Raw genomic sequence first — 25170 nt, 5'->3', positions numbered from 1 at the left:
CAAATTTTCTTAGTAGACTAACTTAACTTAACTTTTTCAATTTTCATCTCATCGAACGAATAAAAATATTGCCAAATAGTCAAGTCTGAGATTTACTTAACATTCTCCCCTCTGGTATTGGGACCTCGTCACTTTTACCATCTTCCAAATCGAGGACACATACCTTGACAATTGAGCGCTTAAAGGTTCCACTTGAAGTTCTAACTTCTACCACTCGAATTTTTCCATCTGGTCCGGGAAAAACTTTGTCGATGATACCTTTTGGCCAATTTCCTCTGACTTCATTGTCGTTAAAAAGAAGAACGACATCTCCTACTTGTACATCTCGACCACTTTGCGTCTTCCATTTGTTCTGCTGATTTAGATTTGGCAAAAACTCTTTCCTCCATCGGTTCCAAAAATGATCAGCCAGCCGCTGTCTCATTCTCCATCGCTTTCGTAAGATAAGATCCTTGTCGTCAAAATCACTTATTGGGGCGGAAGCCGATGATCTGCCAATCAAAAAATGGTTTGGCGTAAGTGCTTCAGGTTCGTCTGGGTGATATGGAACTTCAACTAGAGGCCTCGAGTTAATTATCTGTTCGATCTCAGCAAGTAAGGTGTTCAGCGTCTCATCCGATGTATTTACTTCTTTTAGAATTGCGTATAATGATGTCTTGACGGATCTCACAAGTCTCTCCCAGCATCCTCCCATATGGGGTGCTGCTGGAGGAATGAAACGCCATTTGATACGATGCTTAGTAAGTGCACCTCTTATTGCAGACTGGTCAAGCTCCTTTAGACATCTCTTGAGTTCCGTGTCAGCTCCTTTCAAGTTCGTGCCATTATCCGAGAATAATTCATTTGGGCATCCACGTCTGGCAATAAATCTCCTAAGCGCCATGATGCAGGAGTCGGTGGTCAAACTGGATGCAACCTCTATATGAATTGCCCTTACTGTAAGGCATGTAAACAATACACCGTAGCGTTTCTCAAGGTGTCTGCCAACTTTTACATTTATCGGCCCAAAATAGTCGACACCTGTAAATGTAAATGCTGGATTATTTGACAAAAGTCTTACCGCAGGTAATTGTCCCATAATAGTGTTCTCGGGCTTTGCGCATCTAATCTTGCAAGTATTGCATAATTTTCTTCTCTGTCGCAGTTTTGGTTTAAGTTTCAATATCCAGTACCTCTGTTTGATCTCATTCATAACGCCTTCATGACCAATGTGATTGGCTTGGTCGTGGTAGTACTTAATAAGCAACTCGGTATACTTATCTCTTCCGTCGAGAACCACTGGTGTCTTCAGCCATTGATCACCTTCTATATTCGACATGCGCCCTCTGAGTCGAATGATGCCCTCGTCGTCTAATTGTGGAATGATGTTATATAATTTGCTTGAACGGCTAACAACTTTATTCTTCCTTAATTCAACAATTTCTTTGTGGAAAGAATTTTGTTGAGATTGTCTTATCCACAGTTTATTCGCCCATTCAATTTCAGTAGTCGTCAGTTCACCTTGGTAGTACACCGCATCTTCATCACCTCGGGTAATTCGGCCTTTTATTTTGAGATTTTCCTTGTATCGCATGATCCAAGCAGTAGCTCTTATCAGTCGAGACCAATTTGAAAATCTCATCACATCTGGTAAAACGAATCTAGCTGGTACCGAAATTGTTCCAACAAACTCATTCGTCTCATCTTCCTCGTTAGATCTGGTCATTTTATTTGTCTTCATTTTGGGCCAAATAGAAACGTCTTCATACAAAAAGGAAGGTCCTGTGTACCATCTACTATCAGCTTCAAACTCTTTTGGTGTCATTCGAGTTGCGTCGTCGGTAACATTAAAATTTGTCGGCAGCCAATTCCAGTCGGTTATATTCGTCAGGTCGGAAATTTCACTCAGGCGATTTGCTACAAACTGCTTTAATCGTTTTGCCTCAGACTTTATCCAATGATAGACAGTAGTCGAGTCAGTTCAAAATAAAACTTTTTTAAATTTTCTGTCATGTTGCGATTTGATGTCTTCAATTAAAGCTGTAGCTGCTGCCTCGTCGTCTGCGTGTCCCCAATAATCATCCATATAGTGATTATTTTTGATGGCGTATACGGCTTCGGGATAAGTATCCAAATATTCATCTGCATTTAGGTCTTTCACGTAAATAGCTGAGCTTGGAGAACATGTTGCCCCAAACATCATTGCTGTCATCTTCAGGATCCGTGGATTGTCGGTTCGATTTTCACCTCGCCATAGAATTAATTGGCTGTTGTTGTCTTCGTCTCGTATTCTCACTCTATGAAACATTTCTTTAATGTCTGCCGTGAATCCAAATTGTCCTTGGCGAAACTTGAACAAAACACCTGGTAGAGATTGTAGCAGGTCAGGTCCTTGGATGAGTTCATCATTAAGTGCAATTCCATTTGATCTCGCTGCTGCATCGAACACAATCCTTATCTTGTGTGGCTTCATTGGATTGATTACTGGAAAGTGTGGCAAATACCAGGTTTTACTTCCAATCAGGTCTTTATCTTCAGCATTAACAAGATATTTCTTTTGCAGATAGTCGTCTATGATGTCACCGTATGCCTTTCTTAACACAGGATCTTTGTCGAGTTTCTTCTCCAATAGATATAATCTTTGGCGAGCTGCAAACTTGCTGTCCGGGAGTCTGGTATCGTCACGTTTCCATAACAGTCCGGTCTGCCACCTGTAGTCCTCTAATTTTGTCGTCGTCGTCTTCATGATGTTTAAGGCTCTTTCATCTTCTCGAGATCGTTTACGGTCACAACCAATAGTTAAACTATCGTCAAGTTGGAATGAAGATTTTACCAATGCATGTAGGTCGTCGTCGTGGGTCTCTTGCATCATGTAAACAAGGTTGACTTCGCTTGCTTTATCGCTGCCATCATTTCCACTAATCGTCCATCCTAGCCAAGTTCTACTAGCGATGGGATTGTTGCTCTTATTATGGATTAATTGTCGGGTGGCAGTCAGTAATCCATTATTCTCACCGATTAAAATTGTTGGTTGTACATTGTCATAGCTCTCGAAGTTTATTTCTTTCAGGTATGGCCACTTTTCGATAAGCCGTTCTCTATCAACCGATTGGCGTTGTAATGGTAAGTGTTTCACGGTTCTGACGTCATTAAGAGCATATGTTCGTCCATTCAGGAATATCCCAGAGATGTGAACTGAACCGGCTTTGGATTCATCTTCATTTGCAACATCACCATTAGCCCACTGGATTGATAGAGGTGCAAGTTTGCCGTCCATTTGCAGTTTATTTGCAACTGCTTCACTTATCAAGGTCAGTGTAGCGCCCGGATCTAGTAAGGCAAAAGTGTTTACTACCACTGAATTGTTTTTGAGACTTACCGGTAAGATTCTGAGCCTGGTAATGTTCCTGCTTACAGTACTTCCATTTGTGCAGAATCCATTTGCTACAGCTGTGTGGCTTTGTGGATTCGGTGGTTGGAAAACTGGAGCTTCAGTTGACAATCTCTGTTGATGATTGTGCAACAATCGGTGGTGATTTCTCTGGCAACTGTTGATTTCACATGGACTCTTTTTGCGGCACATTCTGGTCTGGTGATTTTTCTTCAAGCATGCAAAACACAAGGATAATTTGCGTACATTTTGCCATCTTTCGTCAATGCTCATCTCAAGAAACTTTTTGCATGTATCTAGAGAATTAGGCCCTTATTATGAGTGTCGTTTGGCTTTCGATAAACGACATTTATCGGTAGTCGAACATCAATATTTGAATTTGGTATTATGTATTACTATTGTGAATGATTTCGTTCGATATTATTCGTTTTCACTTTCGACAGTTATCGTCTGCATTTTTCTGTTCGACTGCTGGTGTTGTGTGTAAATCCCCGGGCAAAAATGTAAGATTTGTAATTTATTTTCTTTTTTGTTAAAAATAAATATTTTGTTATCACAGGGTAAAAGTAGTGAGCAATAAGAAACAGCTAGAAAGGCTAGTTTCAATAATGGAAGGAAACCCAGATATTGCGAAGGGAATTTGCGGTAAAGCCCAAGCGAAGAAAAGATGGGATAGATTTACAACGGAACTTAATAGTATCGGACCTCCTGTACGTACTTGCGATAAATGGATTAAGGTAATTTTGCATTAGCATCAGAAAACATTTTTTAATTCTTTTTCGTAATAGGTTTGGGCTGATCTCAAATTTAAAATAAAAAAGAAAAAAACTGAAAATAAGACAGAAATCCAGGCAACAGGTGGTGGACCAAACCGACTGCATACGTTCAGTAATTTGGAGGAAAGTGTCATAGGACTACTTTCAATTGACGCCTCTATAGATCCGCCAGGAATTGAGTTTGGGCAGGAGGAAATCCAAAACATGGAAACAAATTGTACGCATGTTGATGAAGACCCAGACCCGATAACAACCAATGAAATTACGGCGGATGAAAGTGATGCTCCTATTAAAACTTGTTTAAAAAAAAACAAACAGAAAGGAGAGGACGAGAGGCTTTCAATTCTGAAGAACCAAACAAATATGCAGGAGGACTTTAATAATGAAGTCAAATCAACGATGAGGGAACTAAAAAAAAAATTTCAAGTTTGGAAGAATATACAAAAAAAATGTACTATCAAAAGAAGGATAAGAACAAAGAACTGCTTGCCATAAAGAGAGAAAAGCTTCAGCTGTATAAAGAAGATTTGAGAAGCCGACAAAGAGACAGAACTGCAAGACTTAAATTAAAACAACAAAAGCTGGAAATCAAAAAAACTCAAGTGGAGATGCATTTGCAAAAAATTTAATTTTTTTTTTAATTCATTTATTTTTCATGAGAATGGAAGTGTTTTTATATCATTGTTTTCTATTAATTGAAGTATTTTTGTGTTATTTTTGTTCAGTTTTGATACCTACCGTGTTGAATGTTCCTATGTTCCTACTAAAAGACTTTTTGTACCTAATAAAATAAGTATTTATTAAAAAAAATGTTGTACATCTTATTCTATTTCAACTTTCCATCATTGATATTAGAATTTCGTTTCTAATACTGATAGCATTGTTGTTTATCTGGTGTACAGTATCATTTGAATTTTGAATGTCACTTGAGTCATCATCATCATCGTCTTCGGGCTCATTTATGGAGTCATCAACTATAGGGGTATTGTAGAACAAGCAAATGTTATGCAATGCTGCGCACACGTTTGTGATTTGAGTTACTTTCTTCGGAATATAATGCAACTCTCTTGCCCGTAGCAAACATCTGAATCGATTTTTAAGAACCCCAATTGTTCGTTCGATTATGTTTCTTGCCTGTGCATGTTTTTTGTTGAATGCACTTTCACGTGACGCCAATTCGGGATTTCGATATGGAGTCAACAAATACGGTTTTAGGGGATATCCTCCATCTCCTTGGGGATAATAAAACATCAGTTCTTTTATGTTGTAACGAATGTTCTATTCTTTGAAATCTTACCTAAAAGGAAAGAGTTTGATTGTCCTCTTTCAGTTTCCCTTTCCAGAATTACCCTTAGGGTTGACATGTTAAAAACATTGGCATCGTGAGTTGATCCAGGGTATTTTGCGTTGATGAAACGGATTTTCATCGTATCGTCACAAACCTAAAACAAAACTTGTAAATTAATAGACAAAATTATTGAAAAAGAGTTTTCTTACTATCATTGCATTTATGCTGTAAAATCCTTTACGATTATAGTAAGGATGTTGGAGATCCTTTTTTGGAGAAGCAATTTTAATGTGCGTGCCATCGACACAACCTATTACTCCTGGTATATGGCTGCGCTCATAAAAATAAAGTTTAGAGCGTGATTTTTCAGCTTCGGTATAATGAAACTTAATCCACACTGGGCAAATTATTCTTTCGAGACAGTTTAACACTTCTTTTAGCACGACGGATACGGTCGACTGTGCAAGTCCCAGGCAATATTCGTTGCCAACACTAAATTGGTATGAACCATGGGCGCAGAATCGTAGTGCGGTAGCTAATTTTATAATGCTTGGAATCGAAGTTATTCGCTTTGCTGGCCTTAGATGGTTATCAATGTCAGCAAGTAATTGGACAAAAGCTGGCTTTGATAGCCTGAAGTGTTTCAAAAATCTTCAAAGAATAATAAATTAGCAAATGAAAACAATCACCCTTATTCCGGTAGTCGTTTTAAACGCCTTTAAAACGAGAACGCTCCAGAGACCACATTTCGGTGTTTGAATAATACGAAAAGAGCAGCGTTCAATCGTTTCAATGAAATTCCAATTTTTGTTTCCAGAGCCTTGTCGTTTTATTGACGTTCTAGCAAAACGACTATTAGAATAAGGGTGAATATGTTCATGTTATTAATTCACATATTTTCTTCAAGTTCCAGAGGGTTCGAAGCGTCCCTCAAATGCCTTCTATTTCTGGCAATCACCAACAGGTCATAACTTCTATTCCTGCCCATCCTTTCGCTTGCTATTTCATCGTCGCCTGAATCAAAGAAAAACTCGCTGGAAATCATGCTAACTATCTGAAAAGTAGTCAATTAGGTGCTTGCATTATATTATTATAAAGTTCAACTACTCACATTAAATTATTAAACAATTTTTCTACATGAATTATCACTGAAATTTACTCAAATGTCAAAATTTAGTTTTTATTCACAATCCCAAAGTTCGCTGTTCACAATAACAAGAAACTCTGTCGATGAAGATACATAATACCAAAAATACTTTTTATCGATGCTTTCGACATTTATCGCATCGATCGTTGAACGACACTCGTAATAAAGGCCTTACAATTGGATTTGCAAACGCTGCACTTTGATGATTCTACGATGACTTTTTCGATGGACGCTGCATTTACTTTGCCCTTTGTTCGTTTGACTTCTGTTTTCTGTGCAATGGGTTGTTGTTGCAGTTGGAACAGGGTTGTTCGGAGACTCGCTGCATGGGATTTCCTTTCCAACCAATCGCAGAAAACACGCAAATTTACTTTTTCTTTTTCGACAATATGTTCTGACCATAAGATGCTAAATATTGGTGGCAATTTGCGCTCTAGTTCTTCCAAAAGTTCAGGATGGTCTGGACGTCCCATCAGTTCTAGCATTACTGTAAGATTTTCAACACAAGTGGCGAACTTCACGATTGACAAGGGATTATCTTCTCGTGGTGCTGCAATCGTCTTGGCTTTGCCTAGAAGAGATTTAATGATGTAATCAGGACGTCCGAATCGTCGTTCTAATATTTGCATAATCCTATCTGAACTGTCTGGAAGGATGAGAAGGGATTTTACTGCTTCTAGCGCTTCGTCTTTAAGAGCTACTCTCAATCGTGTCGCATTTTCTTGAATGGTGAATTTTCCACAATCAGTCGTTCGTACAAACTCACTGCAAAAGAGTGGCCAATCTTCCGGATTACCATTGAACTTTGGTAAATCCATCTTTTTCTGTCGAGCAACAAAGGTGTTCATCATGTCCAGATACTGCAGGTTATTTCTTCTTTCGTCGTCTTTGTGACCAATGACTTTAGCATTGCGTTCTTTTTGATGCAATTTGCATTTTCTTAATTCTTCTTCTAAAAATGCAATTTTTTGTGACAGGACAGGTAAACGATCTGTTTGTTTTTCATTTGTATCTCTGTCTTTTTTCGCAAACGGTGTACTATGGGTGGCTTTGTTTAACTGAAGCCACTGATGTACATTTATTTCACTTTGCAGATGTCTGTCTCGCTCAATGAAATTTTCGTCTTCATCGGATCTAGATACTTCTCTATCTAACATCTGCTTGCTTGTGCTTGGCAGGGGTTGGTTTTGCAATTTGTCTATGTAAATGTGCGGTAGACTACTCACCATATGAACACGCTTGTATGTGTTTTCTCTTTGAGGAGTACATAATATATCACGTCGTGAGATATATTCGCCGTCGTCTTGGGGCACATATACTTCCAAAGGATTTGCATCTCCACACACACTGTTCCGTTTTGAGTTTGAATTCCTAACGGATTCCTGTCTATCTGTTGCCCTGAAGATATCTGAAACCAAATTGGCTTCTTTATTCTGAAGCAATGTTACTTCGAGTTGAAGTTTTGTTGCCTTTAATTCTCTTCGGATTTGCGTCAACTCCAAACTTTTATCTGCCACCGCTTCATCGCCAAAGTTACTTTTTGTGAATCCAAAGCGTTCTGGTGGATTCCCTTTTGTCTGTCTGGCGCTGCGGCGTGGTGTAAGTTCTGGAAGACTCATCTTAAATTTACTGTATTTCTTAAAAACTGGTTTAATTTGTTTCGAAGGACCAGCAATGTAAAAGTTTTTCCTATATAATCTGTTACACAAAAACGTTTTAATTATTCTTTATTTATCAAAATTCAATTGTCTTTTTTAGAGGCTACTGCTCGACACAAATTTTCTTAGTAGACTAACTTAACTCAACTTTTTCAATTTTCATCTCATCGAACGAATAAAAATATTACCAAACATACATACAATGCTGCCAAATAGTCAAGTCTGAGATTTACTTAACAATCATGAAGCAAAAGACTGTACCAACAAAAACTGTTGCAGAATATGTTGTGAAGATCATGACTCAAGAAGTTGTGAAAAGCCAATTAAAAATGAATGTGTGAACTGTGTACTGCAAAATAATAGATTAAATTTAATTTAATTTTATCTGTCGATGTAAATTTGGATGTGAGTCAAAATACGTTCGTCTATAACTGTCCAGTTTATGTAAAAAAAACTGGCAGCTATGAGGAGTCATATTTGGTATTAGCAATTAAATAAAAAATGCTATAATGAAAATTTAAAATCTTGCCTTGTAGGCTTATTCCTTAATGTTCAGGGACTTACTGGAAATTTCGAGCTAATAGAAGATGTTGTTGGAAAATATAAGTTTGACTTTTTATTACTTACTGAAACACATCTTACCGATTCTGTCCACAATAGTGAAATATTTTTAGTGGGTTATAAAAGATTTGATTGTTTGTCTAGTTCTAGACATACAGGTGGAGTCACAGCATACGTTAAAGAGAATCTAAAATCATCTGTTAAGAACACTTTTATACAACAACAAAATCTATGGATTAAATCAATTAAGATAACAAACAAAAAGAAAGTATGAAATGTTATACTATTATATATAGGTCAAGATTGCTTAGGGTAAGTGATTTTTTCGATATATTAAATGAATGGGTTCCAATATAGACAGCAGTAGAGAGCACACAATAATAGCTGGAGATTTTAATATTGACTTGAGTAATATTAATAATTATGAAATCAGTTATGTTAATAATTTTCCTTACAATATTGGACTTAAACACTTAATAAACGAACCAACGCGAATAACAACTACTTTAAGTACTTTGATTGATTATGTTCTTAGTGATTTTACCTTTAATGCTGATGCTAGAGTTAACAGAGATTGCAAAATTTCATATCATGAATATGAACATTTAAAAAATTTTAAAAGACAATCAATTAAATTTGAACATAAGCAAATTAAGTATAGCTTAGAGTCAAATGTAACCCTTTCCTTAAATGGTGAAACAATTGAAAGAGTCAGCACAGACAAATATTTAGGAGTGTTCATTGACAGTAAACTTAAATTTGATTTTCATTTAAATAAACTTTGTAACAAAATTAAAAAAAAAATAGGTTTCTTGACCAGAATAAAAAAAAATATTTCTCAAAATTGTGCTTTGACAGTTTACAATACTACTGTTTTTCCTCATTTCAATTACTGTTCATCGATAATATATATGAGTAGTGTTGGAAATCAAAATAAACTTCAAACTTTGCAAAATAAAGCAATGAGAGTAATTTTAAAATGTGATAGCATGACGCCAATTAATCAAATGTTGCTATCTCTGAAATGGCTAAATGTTGATCAGCGTCTTAAATTCAATTCGCTTATCATGATTTTTAAAATCAAACATAAAATATATCCAGTTTATTTACAGAGAAATGTGGAGTACATAACCAACAGTAGATACTTGTTGAGAAATCTTGGTGACAAAACAACCTACTATATAAAGGTCTTCAACTTTTCAATATGCTTCCTAGTAATGTGAAAATAATATCTATATTGAATGTATTTAAATCAAAAATAACCTATCTTCTTTATAATAACTTAATTTAAAGTCTGAATTGTAAATTAGAATTAAGAGTTTTGTAAACTAATAAATAAATTACAATTACAATTACAATTTAGCTGTGACATTTTTTAAATGATCGGAATAAGAACAAGTTCAAATTAAAAAAATGTATGTGTGGTACCCGTGGCATGATGGTTAGTGCGTTGGACTGTCATGCTAGAGGTCTTGGGTTCGATCCCTGCCTATGCCATCTAAAGTCTTTTCACGGGTACTGCCTCTTGCGAGGAATTGACAAATTCTCCAAGAGTAACTATTGTCATGAAAAAGTGCTTTCTCAAAATTAGCCGTTCGGAGTCGGCATATAAACTGTAGGTCCCCTCCATTCCTGACAACATTACTCGCACACATGAATGGTTGAGAGTTGTAAGTCACTAGGCCTTGGTTCTCAACGGACTGTCGCGCCACCCAATTTTGTATGTGTCTTTTTAACTATGAAATTGAAAGGACATACAATTAATACGTTCACCGCATCCACAATGTGGATTTATAGTTTTTATTTGCAAATATTAAGTGTGCAGCAGCTAATATCGCCACTAGATGCCGCCCCTGTAGGGTCTCCCGATGGTTGTAATACTGGTTTAAAAATTAACACATTAGGGACTTACAGCATACACGTTTTAAGATTATAGTTTCCCATTATCTATTAGCCAAACAAAATTGCTTTTATTTGAAATAATCAAGACAAATTCTCCAACTTTACTTTTGTCAAAACATCACAATAGTCACATATTTGTTTATTTAATCAAATGATGAAATTTTTACTTAATAAATGAGAAACACATGTCCTGTTGTAATTTGTGCCTGTTGCCTCAATCTCAACCTACTCAGATAACTTTGATATTTCTCAACTTTTTGACGTCCCTTGGATGTTCTTAGAGAGGTGTCCATGACAGGTTATGAATAGTACGTTTATAAATCCAGAACTCCTTGCTCTGTTCACCATACACAAAAAAATTTAGATAAAATGTTTGGTTTCTTTATAAACCGTGGTATTTTTTTTTTCGGTAGACTTAATTGTTTTTTTCTTTCTTAATGTCAAAATTCTAATACATTCGTTTGACATCTCCAATATAACAACTTTAATCCGCATACTTAATTCGGACTTAAATTCGTATACTGATCGAAGTTCTTTAAGTAACTATTTGATTTATAGAACAAAATCAATCGACAGTTTTTTAATCAGAAAGTTCGTATGAATGCTCAATATGAATTTTTCGATTCGATACTGCCCATCACTATTCCAGTACAATACACCTGTCGGTAATTCAAAATTAAAACAAATTTTAAAACTTCCTTATCGACGTTTGTAATAAACTAGCACTGAATGCACTCAAAGAATTCCACCATTGAACTGTCAAATCGCAAATAGTTTTCGCATGCGAGTTTTTAAATGCATTGCTACTGTCACTGTCAAATTTCTTATCACTTGAAATTGAATGTTGAAAAAATTAAAATTATTCCAAAATAATTTGGTTTCGCGAAGGTTGTGTGTATTTTGACGCTTCAAATTCAATCTTTTAAGATAAACTACGAACAATTTCAAGTCAAGTTGATCAAAGTTCAAAGTCTATTTATCAGATTTTAATTGAAAAAAAAATTTTTGCCGGCATTAATCAAGGTTAATATTATTATTTCTTTAATACTTTAGCAGAGAATAAAATTATTAACTATAATTGATTAAAATCTCATTCTAGATAAATCACTAAAATGCTTCCAATCATTCGCAATTGTGCCAGTAGAGCTCTCTATCAAAAAGTAAGCTTTGTTTTCATTTTTATATTCAAAGTAATCCCACACTTAAAACATTTATTAGGTGTCTTCTGTCCCGGTGAGGTATCTTAACCTCTTGGAATATCAGAGCAAAGATCTGCTTCAAAAATACGCGGTATCAGTTCAGGAGTTCAAAGTTCTCGATGAGAAAATTGACAGTGCTGTTTTGAAGGAGTTCGGTAAGTGGTTCGCAAAATAAAATTGATTGTTTTTAATTAACTTTAATTTGGTGGTTTCGTTTTTTCGGTTGCATAATGTCTTATCGATTATTGATAATTATTTAACGTGCTTTTATTGTGTTGTTGTGTTTCACTTGCACCTGAGATTATTTTAATAAAATTAAAAGTGGTTTCACTTGAATCAAGTTAAGTTTTACTCAAAAGTCAAGTTGAGAAGAAATTTCTCCTTTATTTATGTTGTCGTCTGCTCCAGCACAAAATTACACATGGGTTGTCTTATAGTCATAAGGTGTACATGAATTGTTTTAGTATTAAATTAGTTGCGTTCTTTTTATAATTTTTTAACAGAAAATAAGAAAGAGATCTGCGTCAGATAGCTTTTGCGAGAAAGTATCCGCTGCGATTCTTTAAGACAGTCAATTACAAATATTTTCATACTAGATTTCTTTTTAGATTTAGATTAATTTTATTTAAACATAAATTCAACAATAATTTGGTTAAAGTAGTCTAGTCTACTGTAAATCATGCGGTGCAGTGAGCTTTTGGCTTGCTCCGTGTATTGTTCTCTTGAGGCTTCATCCAGACGAGTTATTAGGCGATATAAAGTTGGTTTCCAACAGTAGAGGTTACTGTAGTTTAAGACAACATCCACCTGCTCAGCAAGTTCTAACCAGTCTTTAAACCATCCACTTCGGGAGTGGATTGTTTGAAGAACTCCTTTTTTTGGAAGACGATAATTTGGCATATCCAGAGCTTTGAGGATGTAATCGACCTGCAGCTTGAGTGTTTTTATAAATAAACGCGATAGACCTGATTCTAACATGATCATGTAGTCTGGCGTACTCGAAGGAAGGTCGTTTAATGTAAAATCTAAGCAGTTTTTCTTCTTGTTCATATTTCCGACCTCCCCAAGCTTGTGCCGCATAAAACATAACTGATTCTGATACAGCTTCGAAGACCTTGAATTTACTGGAATACGTAATTTCCTTATTATTAAAATATTGCATCCATGCTACGTTTATAGCTGTTTTCGTCTTAACAAGTTTGTCAGTGAGATGTTTTTCCATGGTCAAGTTCTTAGTAAAGCAGACTCCTAGATAATTGTAATCTTTCACCAACTCTACTCTTTCACCATTATAGTGCCATTGCTCGATTGCACCCGATCTTCCTCTGCCATTCTTAAAAACCATCACTTTGGATTTACTTAAATTTACCACTAGGTTCCACTTTTTACAATATTCAGCAAGCTTATTTACCATTAGCTGAAGAGACTGTGGTGTATACGCGAGTAGGACAATGTCGTCAGCGAAAAGAAGCTTTAAAGTTAACGCCTGCGTACTCGATTCCTGCTGGTAATGCTTCGACGACATCATCAATGAAGAGTGCAAACAAGCTTGGACTGAGTGCACAGCCCTGTATAACTCCTGATTTCGTTTGGAACCACTCTGATAAGCATTGGCCATTCCACACTGATGCTTTGGTAGTCCCGTATAAATTTTCCAGTACTGTACCGAACTTAAGCGACATTTCTAACTGTTAAAGCTTGTAAAATAAGGCATTGCGATCAACGGTGTCGAAATCAGCTTTGAAATCAACTAAGAATGCAAATAGCTTCTTATTTCTCGATAGAAACGAGTCAGAAATAGAGCGGAGTGCAAAAATGTGATTGACGGTGGAGTATCCAGATCTGAAGCCACCTTGGAACTCACTGAGCAAATTATTAGAGTGTATCCATTCATTTAAACGGCTGAGCAGAATCGAAGTCAATATCTTATATGACGAGTTCAAAAACGAGATTCCTCTGTAGTTATCCTGAACTTCAGTGCTTCCCTTCTTGTGTATTGGGAAAATCAAGGCATCAAGACTTGATAGCCATAAGGATGTAGGCGTAATCTTCGATTCTAAAATGAATTTCTCAAATTACATAGACCTTGCGATCTCAAAAGCAAACTCTTTGCAACTGTTTGTTTTTCGAAATTCGAAAGATTCCGAATATCCCTATACATTAAAAGGTCTTTATTCTAGTCTCGTCCGACCACATTTAGAATATTCTAATGTTATATGGAGCCCATTTACGGATAGAACATTTGTCGTATAGAAAAAGTTCAAAAAAGGTTCACAAAGTTTGCCTTACAAAAAATATTTGGTTATTCAAATGTTCCATCTTATGAGACGAGGTGTATTTTAATTGATCTAAAACCTCTTGCTTTTGATGTCTTGAATTTTAATATTGACTGTCCAGTTTTGTTTTCTATCCTTTTTTATTTGTGCGTCTTCTAGAAACTTGCGCCCTCGTGACTGTGATTTTTTTAATGTTCCTTACCACAGTACTAGCTATGCTAAGTATAACCCTATCACAAGACCTTGTATGGATTTTAATGAATATGATTTTGCAATTGATTTTAATATCAATAGAAATGTTTTGAAACATAAATTAGTAATTTGGTATAATGCTATAAGTAAATTATGTATTTTATTTGTATGTTATGTATCATAATTATTAGTCTTAATAGAGTGTGTAACTTTTAAGAAGAATAAATAAATAAATTAGTTAAAGTAACTCAAATTGAAATAGACTAAAAACTTTAGATATTGTGAACCACCATTTTATACATATTTAAAAAATAAGATTTTATACAGTTTATTTTATTTGTTGGTGTGTTTTCGCATAGATTAGTATATTTTTTTTTTTTTTTAGATAGATAATTTTTATTCATTCAAGCAAACTTAAAGCTAAGTGAACATTCGGTAACTATAAAAGTTAGTGTTGAATGACACGCCAAATAAATTAATTCAAGTAATATCTGATGTGGGGTGACAATCAGAGTTTAATTATTTCAAAAAAAATGAAGTTAATAATAAAAGTAAACTTGAGCAAAAATTAAGTAAATAAATTATTTCAAAAAATAAACTTAACAATTCAAAAATAATATACTGTAAACAAAAAATAAAAACAACAAGCAAATATTTAAACTATGTATGTTTGTGCTACTTAATAGGATAAGGTTCTCAAAAAGGATTCGATGCATTCATAGTCATGTGTGAATAGCCAATCTCTAACTTTTTTCAAAAAAGATCTAAAAGAAGTAGTTTGTCTTATAAATAACTGTAATTTATTAAAAAGTTTTGGAGCTGTAACTGTGAAAAAAAAATCTAGTTAACCAGGGGCGGATCAGTATGCAGATTTTCACATAGGCATAACACTAGTGGAAATCTGTAACTGAAAAGTTCAAATTGGATTCAAGATAAAACATGTACTATAGGTAATTGTCCGAATTGTGTTTAATTAGTTTTGAACATTAGAATGTTGGGTGAATTCAGGGTGGATTTTAGCAACATTCGTGGTTTAAGAAAGAACTTCTATGCCACATATGTCCACACTGCATCAAACTGGCCATCTGTTTTGGCATTGAGTGAAACTCAAATAATTCAATCTAAATGGGTATAACTTAGTGCCATTATTTTTTCCTGATCATGGATTAGCCGTGTATATAAGAAATGATGTTGCGTACCAACTCCAGCCACAATATGGTTTGTGCTCTTACACAAACTTCAATTTCATGTGGTTAAAATTTACGGTAAATAAGTGCATCATCCACTCATGTTTTTTATATCGAAGTCCAAATCTAGACAGAAATTCAACTTTTAACGAATTTGATGCTCTGTCTGAATCCATTCAAAGAATTGTTGCCCATTATCCTCACACTGAAATCGTCATTGCGGGCGAATTCAATGTACACAATTCTTCTTGGCTTCCTTATTCTGGCCAGTCAACACCGGAAGGAAGGTATGTTGAGATCTTTGCTGAGTTAAATCAATTAACAGCGTATGATAAGCTCATTAAATTCTGATCTTGACAGCATTGTCCAATGGGGAATCAAAAACTGTGTACAATTTAATGCTTCGAAAACTCAATGCTGTCTCCTGTCGTTAAAGCGTAACCCACCCCCGATGCCGCTATCCATGCGCGGCACTTGCATTCAGGAAACTAATCAACTTTCAGTACTCGGTATGAATATCACAGATCAAGTTTAAATCTCTTGAATAGAATTCAAAAAAGGGCTATACAAATGATAGGCGACAGAACTATAATCGAAACATTTACATCGCTAGAACACCGTCGCAATGTTTCATGTCTTTCGTTATTTTATAGATATTTTTATTAACAATGTTCTGTCGAATTAGCCAGTTGCATTCCACCCCTTAAACAATTCAGCCGTAATACTCGCACTTCTAGGAATGCTCATCAGTTTACCCTTGAGCTCAACTTCGGGCGTACTGTCAAGTACAGAGATTCTTTCTTAAATCGCACATCGAGATTATGGAATGCTTTGGCCAACTCTGTTTTTTCCTCCCATTTTGATGTTCAGAACTTTAAGACCAATGTGCACCGGTATTAAGGGCACTAATACCCCCTTGAGTGCTTGTGAATTAAAAAAAAAAATATTTTATTTATTAATAAAAAAAACTTTAAAAACCTAATCGATTGTGTTATAAGAAAAAATGCTATTCGGAATTTCTACTAATTGTCTTCGAATATTGAAATATCTTCTAAATCAACTTGTAGGCCTTGGAATAATGTTCTCAGCCAAATAATTTCTTGAGTTGCTTCTGCTAAAGCGAAAAGCTCTGCTTCAGTTGATGATAGAGCAATCAATTCTTGCTTTGTACTTGCATAACTGATTGTAGTTGTAGCTTCTCCAAATTAAAATAAATATCCGCTTGTGGATTTTCGTCTCTCTAACGTCTGTAGCCCAATCTGCATTGGCATATCCAACAAGTTTTGAATTTTTATTACATCAAATACAAAACTGCAGATGTTGAGTTCCTTTCAAGTAGCTTAGAATGTGTTTAACTTCGTTCAAATCACACTCAGTGGGACAGGATACTTCTCTGCTGAGAATTGAAACAGCTGATGCTATTTCCGGCCTTGAATTTCCTGATTAGTAAAAAAGTGAGCCAATAGCTTTTCGATAAATTTCATTGGGGTTTTGAAATAGCCAGTAACTAAAGGTATTTCGGATGTCTTCGCATCATTCATATTGAAGGTACCAAGTATTTTCTTTATGTATTTTTCTTGGTGAATATAATATTTTTCATTCCTCTTTTCAATTTGAATTCCAAGATAAATTTTCAAATTTCCCATTTCAGTAATTTTAAAATGTTTTCTTATTTCTGCCTTAATATGAGCCTTACCAAAGGCTAATAAGGATCAAATTTATCTTTTGATTCCAATATCTTGCTGATTGTTTGAGACCATTATATACTTTTGTTCAATTTACATACTAAATTTCTTTTGGACTTTGTAAAAATCTTGTCGGTTGTTTCAAATAAATTTCATTTTCTAGGTGACCATACAAAAATGCAGTTTTAACATCTATGTGTTGTACAGTCATGTCATTCATTGATGCAATTGCTAAAAGGTTCGAGCGTTGTCTGCTTAACCACTGGGGCAAACACCTGGTCGTAGTCCTAACCATATTTCTGCGAGAAACCTTTTGCCATAAGTCTTGCCTTAAACCTTTTAATGTTTTGATCTTGAATATCCATTTGCAGCTTATAGCCTTTCTATCTATCGGTAACTCCATCAACTCCCAAACATTGTTTTCTTGCATAGCCTGCAGGTCTTCTTCCATGACATATACCCATTGCGCACTGTCAGAACTTTTATCTGGGTTAGCTGTTTAATAGCCATATCTTTAAGGAAGTACGCCTTTGTTGGTTTTTGTTGATTTTATAACATTATCTTGAGAATCAATGCCATCTTCTTCAGGATAGTAAGTACTTCCATCTTCTGATAACTGTTCTTTAAATTGGAATAGATTATATCAATTTCTGCGTGATTCGTATACAATATCATTCCATTCTTCTTTAACCGGCTGTGTTCGTACTCAATGGGAATCTTGCGCTATATTCTGAAATGGTCAAATGATTTGAACGATCGTGGAAGATTTCGTAGGTTTTCTTTAAAAAATTCAATAAATATTTTGTTTGTCCACAATGTCGTCCGTGAATACTAACTTATGAAAAAATGCATCACTCATGTAGCAAACACCACAACTTTTTCGATACTACGTTTCGCTGTTGATGCATGTTTTATATTTTTTGTACCACTGAGTAAGATTCTTTCCACACAGTTTTACGGTTTTACGCAAAAAATTGAATCTGCCTCCATCGCAAAAGGCTGCAACATTCCAAGAATCCTTCGACCTGCTTTTTTATTCGATAACGGATTTAGTGCTATCGTTTTTAGGGTCCATTTTTATATATTCTTTATAAAATCTTGAGTTTGTCTGGAGCCTGGTAAAGCATTCCACATCCGTATAGTGCGGCTAAAGAAAGAATCCCTGTTCTTAAAAGGTGTTCAAGAGAAAAAATGTCTCGGTAAGTGAACGTTCTCCTATCGTTTTTAGGGCTATCTTTTCAATTTTATCCAGAAGACACAAGTACGTTATTGGGACACTAGTCCAAATATGAAAATTAAACTCGACTTTTGGGCGAATAAAAGCTTTGTACATTATAGTCACATCAGAAGCGGTAAGAAACTCCTGGCGTGATCACTCCACAACAAGTGGTTTTTGATGCACATGCCTAGAATTGAAAGCTGTTCAGTTTCCTCGATGCAAGTACCACCTATGGATAGTGGCATTGAGGGAAGATTACCCTTTTGATACAAGAGACAGCATTAAGTTTTCGAAACATTAAATTCTACACGATTTTGTATTCCCCATTGTCAAGATCAGAATTTAATAAGCTTATCATAATGCTGTCCTTAGTAGTACACATCCTATGAACAAGGATGAGAATCCACAAATGAATATGAAAAACTGAAGGAACTGTCATCAGCCAAACAACTTAGTGGATTAGAAGTTTGAGACAAAAGATTATTTATAAAAATAAGGAAGAGTGTTTGAGACAAAACGGAGCCCGTTTGTTGCAAATCAAATCGGATGTATGTATGTATACGACGTTCAGATCAGATCGAACCTTTTCACGGTCAATTTGGTCCTTCGAATACAGTCTTGTAGCTTTTTCTATTTTTTTACCAGAGTAAGAGTTGCATCACTTCTATGTAGGCGGAGTTTAAATTGAGTATTAAAAGTCTTTCTATAAAAAGACTACCTGACAAACTAAACACATGTTTGTAAATGCTTAAAAGTGGATATGAAATTGAATTATTTTGTTAAAAAAGTAAAACAAATATTATTTTTATTGTGATTATATTTTCTTTTTATTATTCGTCTACAGAATGCCCAGAATATGTCGTAAAGGCACAAATCTTAGCTGGAGGAAGAGGCAAGGGTCATTTTGACAATGGATTTAAGGGAGGAGTTCACATTACAAAGAAGTAAGTATGAAGACGAAGCCGTAACTTTGTCTGGTAAAATTTTATGATTTTTTTTTTTTTTTTTTGGAAATTTTGAGTCAGAAGTTACAGGAAAGATATTTGCGTTCTTCGTGCTATTAGAGTAACACTTCGTCAGTTTCATTAAATTGTTGCCTGTTGTTATAGACTAAAGTCCAAACCATTTACATTGAGAATGTCAATCTAAATTTTTTGTCACTCGGAAGCTTTTTTTTGTAGGAAATTGAATTGTATTTATAATTGTTCATATTTTTTTTGCTGTAGACGTTGCTATCTAGGAGATAATGACAGAAAACAATACATTTTTGAAAGAATTATATTAAGTGGCCCGTACTTCCCCGTTGGTAAGAGTTAGAGATAATTCGCAAGAAGGTTGCAGAGCGTTTAATTCAAAGAAAAAAACCCTGAATGAGTATACTGAATAAAATCGTTAAAAAGGCCGCTGGGCTAAAGACTATTATTATCAAAGCTTACTTACTTACTTAAGGTGGCGCTACAGTCCGGGGCGGACCTGGGCCTCAACTAACATGCCTCTCCAGCCATCTCGGTCCCTAGCTAACTGTCTCCACTTTCGCACTCCAAGTTAGTTAAGGTCTTCACCCACCTGCGTGCGCCAACTGAGCCGCAGTCTTCCTCTACTGCGCCGTCTCTCGGGATTGGATTCGAAGATTTTCAGGGGTGGAGTGCTCATGTCTATTTACTCCACATAACCTAACCATCCAAGTCGTTGGACTTTAATTTTGTTAAATAGGTCAGTGTCGCTGTACAGCCCGTACAGCTCGTCGTTATATCGTCTCCTCCATTCTTCATTTATGCATACGGGACCAAAAATCACCCGAAGAATTTTTCTCTCGAAGCATCCTAAGACGCTCTCATCTTTCTTTGACAGGATCCAGGCCTCAGCGCCATACATGAGAACCGGGATGATGAGTGTCTTATAGATGGTGATTTTAGATGCTCGAAAGAGGACTTTACTACTCAATCGCCTTCTAAATCCAAAGAAGCAGCGATTTGCAACAGTTATTCTCCGTTTTCGTTGTCTGTAGACAAAGTCCTCAACTACTCAAAGTTATAGCTGTCCATGGTGACCTTTTGTTCAAGACGTCGTAGTTCAATGTCCTTTTTCGATGACCACTAAACCCATCTTTTTGGCTTCCGTCGCAATGCTCAAAAACGCTCCACTGACGTCACGCTTTGATCTTTCAATTATGTCAATATCTACTGCGTATCCGAGTAATTGGATGTACCTTTGGAAGATTGTGCCTCTAGTGTTGATGGTTGAATTTTTCACAATTCTTTCCAGAACGATGTTGAAGAAGTCGCATGACAGTGCATCGCCTTGTCTAAAACCTTTTTTGACATCAAATGCATCGGTAAGATCTTTTCCGACCTTGATAGAGCAGCATGCATTCTCCATCGTCATTCTGCACAAACGGATAAGTTTGACAGGCATGCCAAAACTAGACCTTTCACTGTAGAGCTCTTTGAGCTGCTTTGAAATCGATGAAGAAATGGCTTCCGACGTTCACATAATACGGCAGTGAGGATCTTATGTGCAATGTTAAGAAGACTGATGCCTCTGTAGTTGGCGCAATTTAGAGGGTCTCCTTTTTTATGTATCGGGCAAACCATCCTGAGATTCCACTCATCGGACATGCTTTCTTCTGGCCATATTTTGCAGATGAGCTGGTGCATGTTGCCTACCAAGTCATCGCCTGCTAATTTAAATAGTTCGAGATCGTGTAGGCGGAATTGTTGATCTGCGTCGCCTAGGTTGAGTGGTTCTATCTCCCCTACAGCGGAATTCGGTTCGTCATCGCCGTTATAACATTTGGAGAAGTGGTGTTTCCATATTCTCAACATAGACTGCGGTTCTACTACGATGTTCCCCTGATCGTCCTTACAGACCTTTGTTCGTTGCTACTACCCTTGGGAGGATTTTTTAACCTTTTGGTAAAATGTACGAACCTCATTTCTGTTGTGACATCCCTCTATCTCCTCAATTGCGCGCTTCTCATGTGCTCTATTTTTCAATCTAAGAAGCTGCTTAAATGCTTAATCCATAGCATAGGATTCCTTAAGAGGTTATTAGAGACTCGACGGGAAAACGACATGGCAGTCTCTTGCGATTGTAGCCGTCTAAATTCGAATCTTCTCACAGTACTTCCTTGTTTTGGCTTGGATCGAAATATTCGTAGCCGTACCTTGGCTACAACGAGGTAGTGGTCCGAGTCAATGTTGTGGACTCGGAATTTTGGATATCCTGTATACTAGAGAAGTGTCGTGCGTCTATCACAATGTGGTCAATCTGGTTGCAAGTTAATTGATCAGGAGATTTCCATGTCCCCTTGTGTAAACCGCGTAATTGCTACCAGAATGTCTCGCCCTGCAGCGAAATCGATCAACCTGAATCCGTTGTCGGAGGTGGTTTTCTGCAGGCTGAATCTCCCGATTGTTCCACCAAAGATGTCTTCTCTTTCTAGCTTGGCCACTGCTCATAAGTGTTATCCAAGAGCTCGAAGAATATGTATTTGGTGTCTTCATCATTCTCCTCTGTTGGGTCATGCGCGTATATTAGGCTTATGTTGGCGAATTTAGCCTTGATGCAGATTGTTGTGATGAGCTCGCTCACACTGTTGAAACTCAAGACTTTTTGCCTGAGTCTAGTTCCAACAACAAATCCACACCCAAATAGACGCTGTCTTTGTTCTGGGTAGCAGTCGCCGTAGTATACATCGCAGTCTTTTAGTTTGCGTTTGCCCGGTCCATCTCATCGCACTTCTTGGATGGCGGCAATATCTGCCTTGCAGAAGTTTAGGGCTTCCGCTAATTGTTCGGCTGCACGTAGTCTCTTAAGTGCCCTAACACTTCACGTACCGTATTCGAGGCTTGTTGGTGCTTCGCAAGTAAGGTATTTTTACGTGGCCAAGAAGTCACTCCGACGACGGCACAACCCGCAACGTGGAAGGCCAGATCCTTAGTATAACTCCAAGGACGGGGAGTCGGATAAACCGATCCTTACATTCCTGGGCTCCGAATATGTTGTAGAAGTAGTTCAACCTCACTGGAACTGTAGACGCCACCGTTGCCGTCTGGATAAGTAGAGGTGGAAACACCTCTCCCCCTCTCTCGTTTGCTGCCCCCAACAACAGTTTTGTTTATTTTTAAATTTCATCAACAGTGCGTAAGTGTAAAATAACAATTGCTACTGGTTTATCAGCATAATACAAATTATTTGACGTAGTCCGACAAAGAGAAGTCGAAAGGTGAGGACAACCCAGTTCATAGTTCCATTTCTTGAGGGCACCAAGCGTTATGTTGCGTCATCTTGCTGGATCCATGTGTCCTCTAAATGATTTTTCATGGCTTGAGAAACAAAAGACCCCGAATCTATTAGCTCAAAATTTAAAACTATGTGCTTTGTCCAGTTTGGTAACTAACTTTATAAGTTGTAAAAATGTTTCTACAGAAATCTTGCTCATTGACTTTCCGGGAAACTGAATTGATTTCAAAGTTGTTAAGTTGCTTTTGTAACTCTATCTAGCACTACAATTCAAAGATACTAAAAAAAAATATATTTTTTTATTTCCCAACAGAAAAGATGAAGTTCTTGATTTGACCAAGAAAATGATTGGACATCGACTGATTACAAAACAAACACCAAAAGATGGCATTCAAGTCAATAAAGTAATGGTTGCCCGTAGTGTGAACATAATTCGCGAAACATACATCTGTATTCTCATGGACCGGGAACACAATGGTCCAGTGCTTATAGCTTCTCCAGCTGGCGGTGTTGATATAGAAGCAGTTGCCGAACAAACCCCCGAAAAAATACTCACAATCCCCATTTCCATCGATAAGGGTCTAACACGAGAACAAAGTCTGAAGATCGCCGAATTCCTGGAATTCAAAGGCCAGCTCGTCGAAAAGTGTGTGAAGGAAGTTGAAAAACTCTGGGATCTCTTTAAGAATGTTGATGCCGTACAAATTGAAATCAATCCGCTGGCAGAGACAGATGCCGGCGAGGTGATCTCAGTGGATGCCAAGTTGAACTTTGACGATAACGCCCAATTCAGACAAAAAGAAATCTTCGAAATGGAAGACACCAGTGAGTCTGATCCTCGAGAAGTCGAGGCCGCTGCACATAATCTAAACTATGTTGCCATGGACGGTAATATTGGTTGTTTGGTAAATGGCGCTGGTCTGGCCATGGCAACAATGGACATCATCAAACTTAATGGCGGTAGTCCAGCGAATTTCCTCGATGTTGGTGGTGGCGTTAAGGAAAACCAAGTACTTCAAGCTTTTCGCATTCTCTCCTCGGACCCGAATGTCAAAGCTATCATGGTGAATGTTTTTGGTGGCATTGTTAACTGTGCCACCATTGCCAATGGTATTGTCGCTGCATCTAAGGCACTTGATTTGAATGTGCCACTTGTGGTTCGTCTCGAAGGAACAAATGTTGACGAAGCTCGGAATATTCTAAAGAACTCAGGTCTTCCTATCAAAACAGCAACGGATTTAGATGATGCAGCACAAAAAGCAGTTCAAGCATTGAGTTAGATTTAATATTAAGTTTTGTGTGTTTAAAATTGTTAATTTTTTTACTTCTTTTGATTATTTTTGTACACTTACATTTGCTTTTTTAACAATTTTCTTATTTCTGGTACCAACAGGAATTTAAGTTCAATGAAGTTAAGTTAAATTTGTAACTGTTTGAAAACCCCTAAAGATTAAAATATACGTATTGTTAAAAATGTATCTTTTTTTATTTCGTACAAAAATTTATAAATTGCCGAAAAAATGCTAGAGTCGATTTTTAATATTAGGAACAAGTTTGCTAAGTTTGTGCCTTTTTTAAAATTTTGACACTAGGGTGGTAAATAAAATGTTGAGAATTAAAACTAATTATAGAATTAATTACTTCTTCTTGTGAACTGTTGAAATTGTTGAAAAATATTGAGACTGGTTAAGCATTCCACAATCGTGTAGTGCCGCTAGAGAAGGGATCCCTGTACTTAACAGTAAGCCCGAAATTGCCGTGCTAGAAATACCTGTATTACGGTTGATTGTTTAAGGGGAGGAATGCAACATCAATAGGGATTTGGGACGTGCACAAGAGGTTTACCACAGAGTTAATTTTATGTTAAACACCGTTTAGGGCACTACATTCATTTTATAGGTGACAGTTGTTGACACGAAAAATTTGGGGTCCCCCTTTATGATCAGCTCAACTTCCTGTGTTGTTTAGTGAAAGTGAATCACTTAAACACAAAACGATAATGCCATAGCTATTTTGGTTTCCACGATATTTATGAGGTTACAGAAAATGAATGCAGGGAACTTTGCACACCCATTAGTGAAATTTTTAATTTTGAAAAAAAAAACCATTTACTTTAATCAATATCAAAAATTCTTAAAAAACCAATGCTTTTGAACATCGTTAAATGGATTATTGAGTTTAAAGCTGCAGGACGGCTGCGTTTTTACAATATTTGTTAGTTTTTTTTGGATGCTTCAGTGTTATTACCTCAAAGCCCGAACTTCTCAAAGCTTCCGCTTTGCCACATTTTTTTGTCGATATTTTTTTTAAGAATTGGTTTTATGTGTTGGAGCCAATCAAATCATCATAAAATCTATTACTATTAATAACTATCTTAATTTGTATGTACTTAAACTATTCAATTTACTATTAAACTTGCTTTTATTTTCATTCAAATTAAGCGAATAAATTATACCAATCGCCAT

General features: G+C 36.3%; 4 protein-coding genes across 5 annotated transcripts; 2 read left to right on the top strand and 2 right to left on the bottom strand.

Moving 5' to 3' along the window:
* Nucleotides 1-79: 79 nt before the first annotated feature.
* LOC129942380 (uncharacterized) lies at nucleotides 80-3562 on the bottom strand. The gene is made up of 2 exons (XM_056051280.1): nucleotides 1973-3562; nucleotides 80-1927 (listed from the first exon to the last, which is right to left on the bottom strand). Exons 1-2 carry the CDS (start codon nucleotides 3560-3562, stop codon nucleotides 80-82), a joined length of 3438 nt encoding a protein of 1145 aa, XP_055907255.1.
* A 113-nt stretch (nucleotides 3563-3675) lies between these two features.
* Nucleotides 3676-4763, top strand: LOC129939299 (uncharacterized). Its single transcript, XM_056047272.1, has 3 exons — nucleotides 3676-3873; nucleotides 3930-4107; nucleotides 4159-4763. Coding segments are annotated over exons 1-3 (663 nt in total). The 5' UTR covers nucleotides 3676-3871; the 3' UTR covers nucleotides 4642-4763.
* A 153-nt stretch (nucleotides 4764-4916) lies between these two features.
* LOC129939298 (putative nuclease HARBI1) lies at nucleotides 4917-6441 on the bottom strand. 2 transcript variants are annotated; one of them, XM_056047269.1, is made up of 4 exons: nucleotides 6328-6441; nucleotides 5644-6085; nucleotides 5444-5588; nucleotides 4917-5378 (listed from the first exon to the last, which is right to left on the bottom strand). In XM_056047269.1, exons 1-4 carry the CDS (start codon nucleotides 6420-6422, stop codon nucleotides 4978-4980), a joined length of 1083 nt encoding a protein of 360 aa, XP_055903244.1. In that variant the 5' UTR covers nucleotides 6423-6441; the 3' UTR covers nucleotides 4917-4977. The 2 variants fall into 2 exon arrangements, with proteins under 2 accessions (XP_055903244.1, XP_055903245.1); XM_056047270.1 differs by having other exon boundaries at nucleotides 4917-5375.
* A 5084-nt stretch (nucleotides 6442-11525) lies between these two features.
* Nucleotides 11526-24181, top strand: LOC129939297 (succinate--CoA ligase [GDP-forming] subunit beta, mitochondrial). The gene is made up of 5 exons (XM_056047268.1): nucleotides 11526-11725; nucleotides 11802-11862; nucleotides 11921-12056; nucleotides 19305-19404; nucleotides 23019-24181. Exons 2-5 carry the CDS (start codon nucleotides 11815-11817, stop codon nucleotides 23983-23985), a joined length of 1251 nt encoding a protein of 416 aa, XP_055903243.1. The 5' UTR covers nucleotides 11526-11725; nucleotides 11802-11814; the 3' UTR covers nucleotides 23986-24181.
* The last annotated feature ends 989 nt before the right edge of the window (nucleotides 24182-25170 follow it).

The sequence above is a fragment of the Eupeodes corollae genome, chromosome 1 (assembly GCF_945859685.1).
Source record: "Eupeodes corollae chromosome 1, idEupCoro1.1, whole genome shotgun sequence".
Classification (NCBI taxonomy): domain Eukaryota; kingdom Metazoa; phylum Arthropoda; class Insecta; order Diptera; family Syrphidae; genus Eupeodes; species Eupeodes corollae.
The sequence above is the reverse complement of the archived record's forward strand: the minus strand, read 5'-3'. Positions and strand labels throughout refer to the sequence as shown.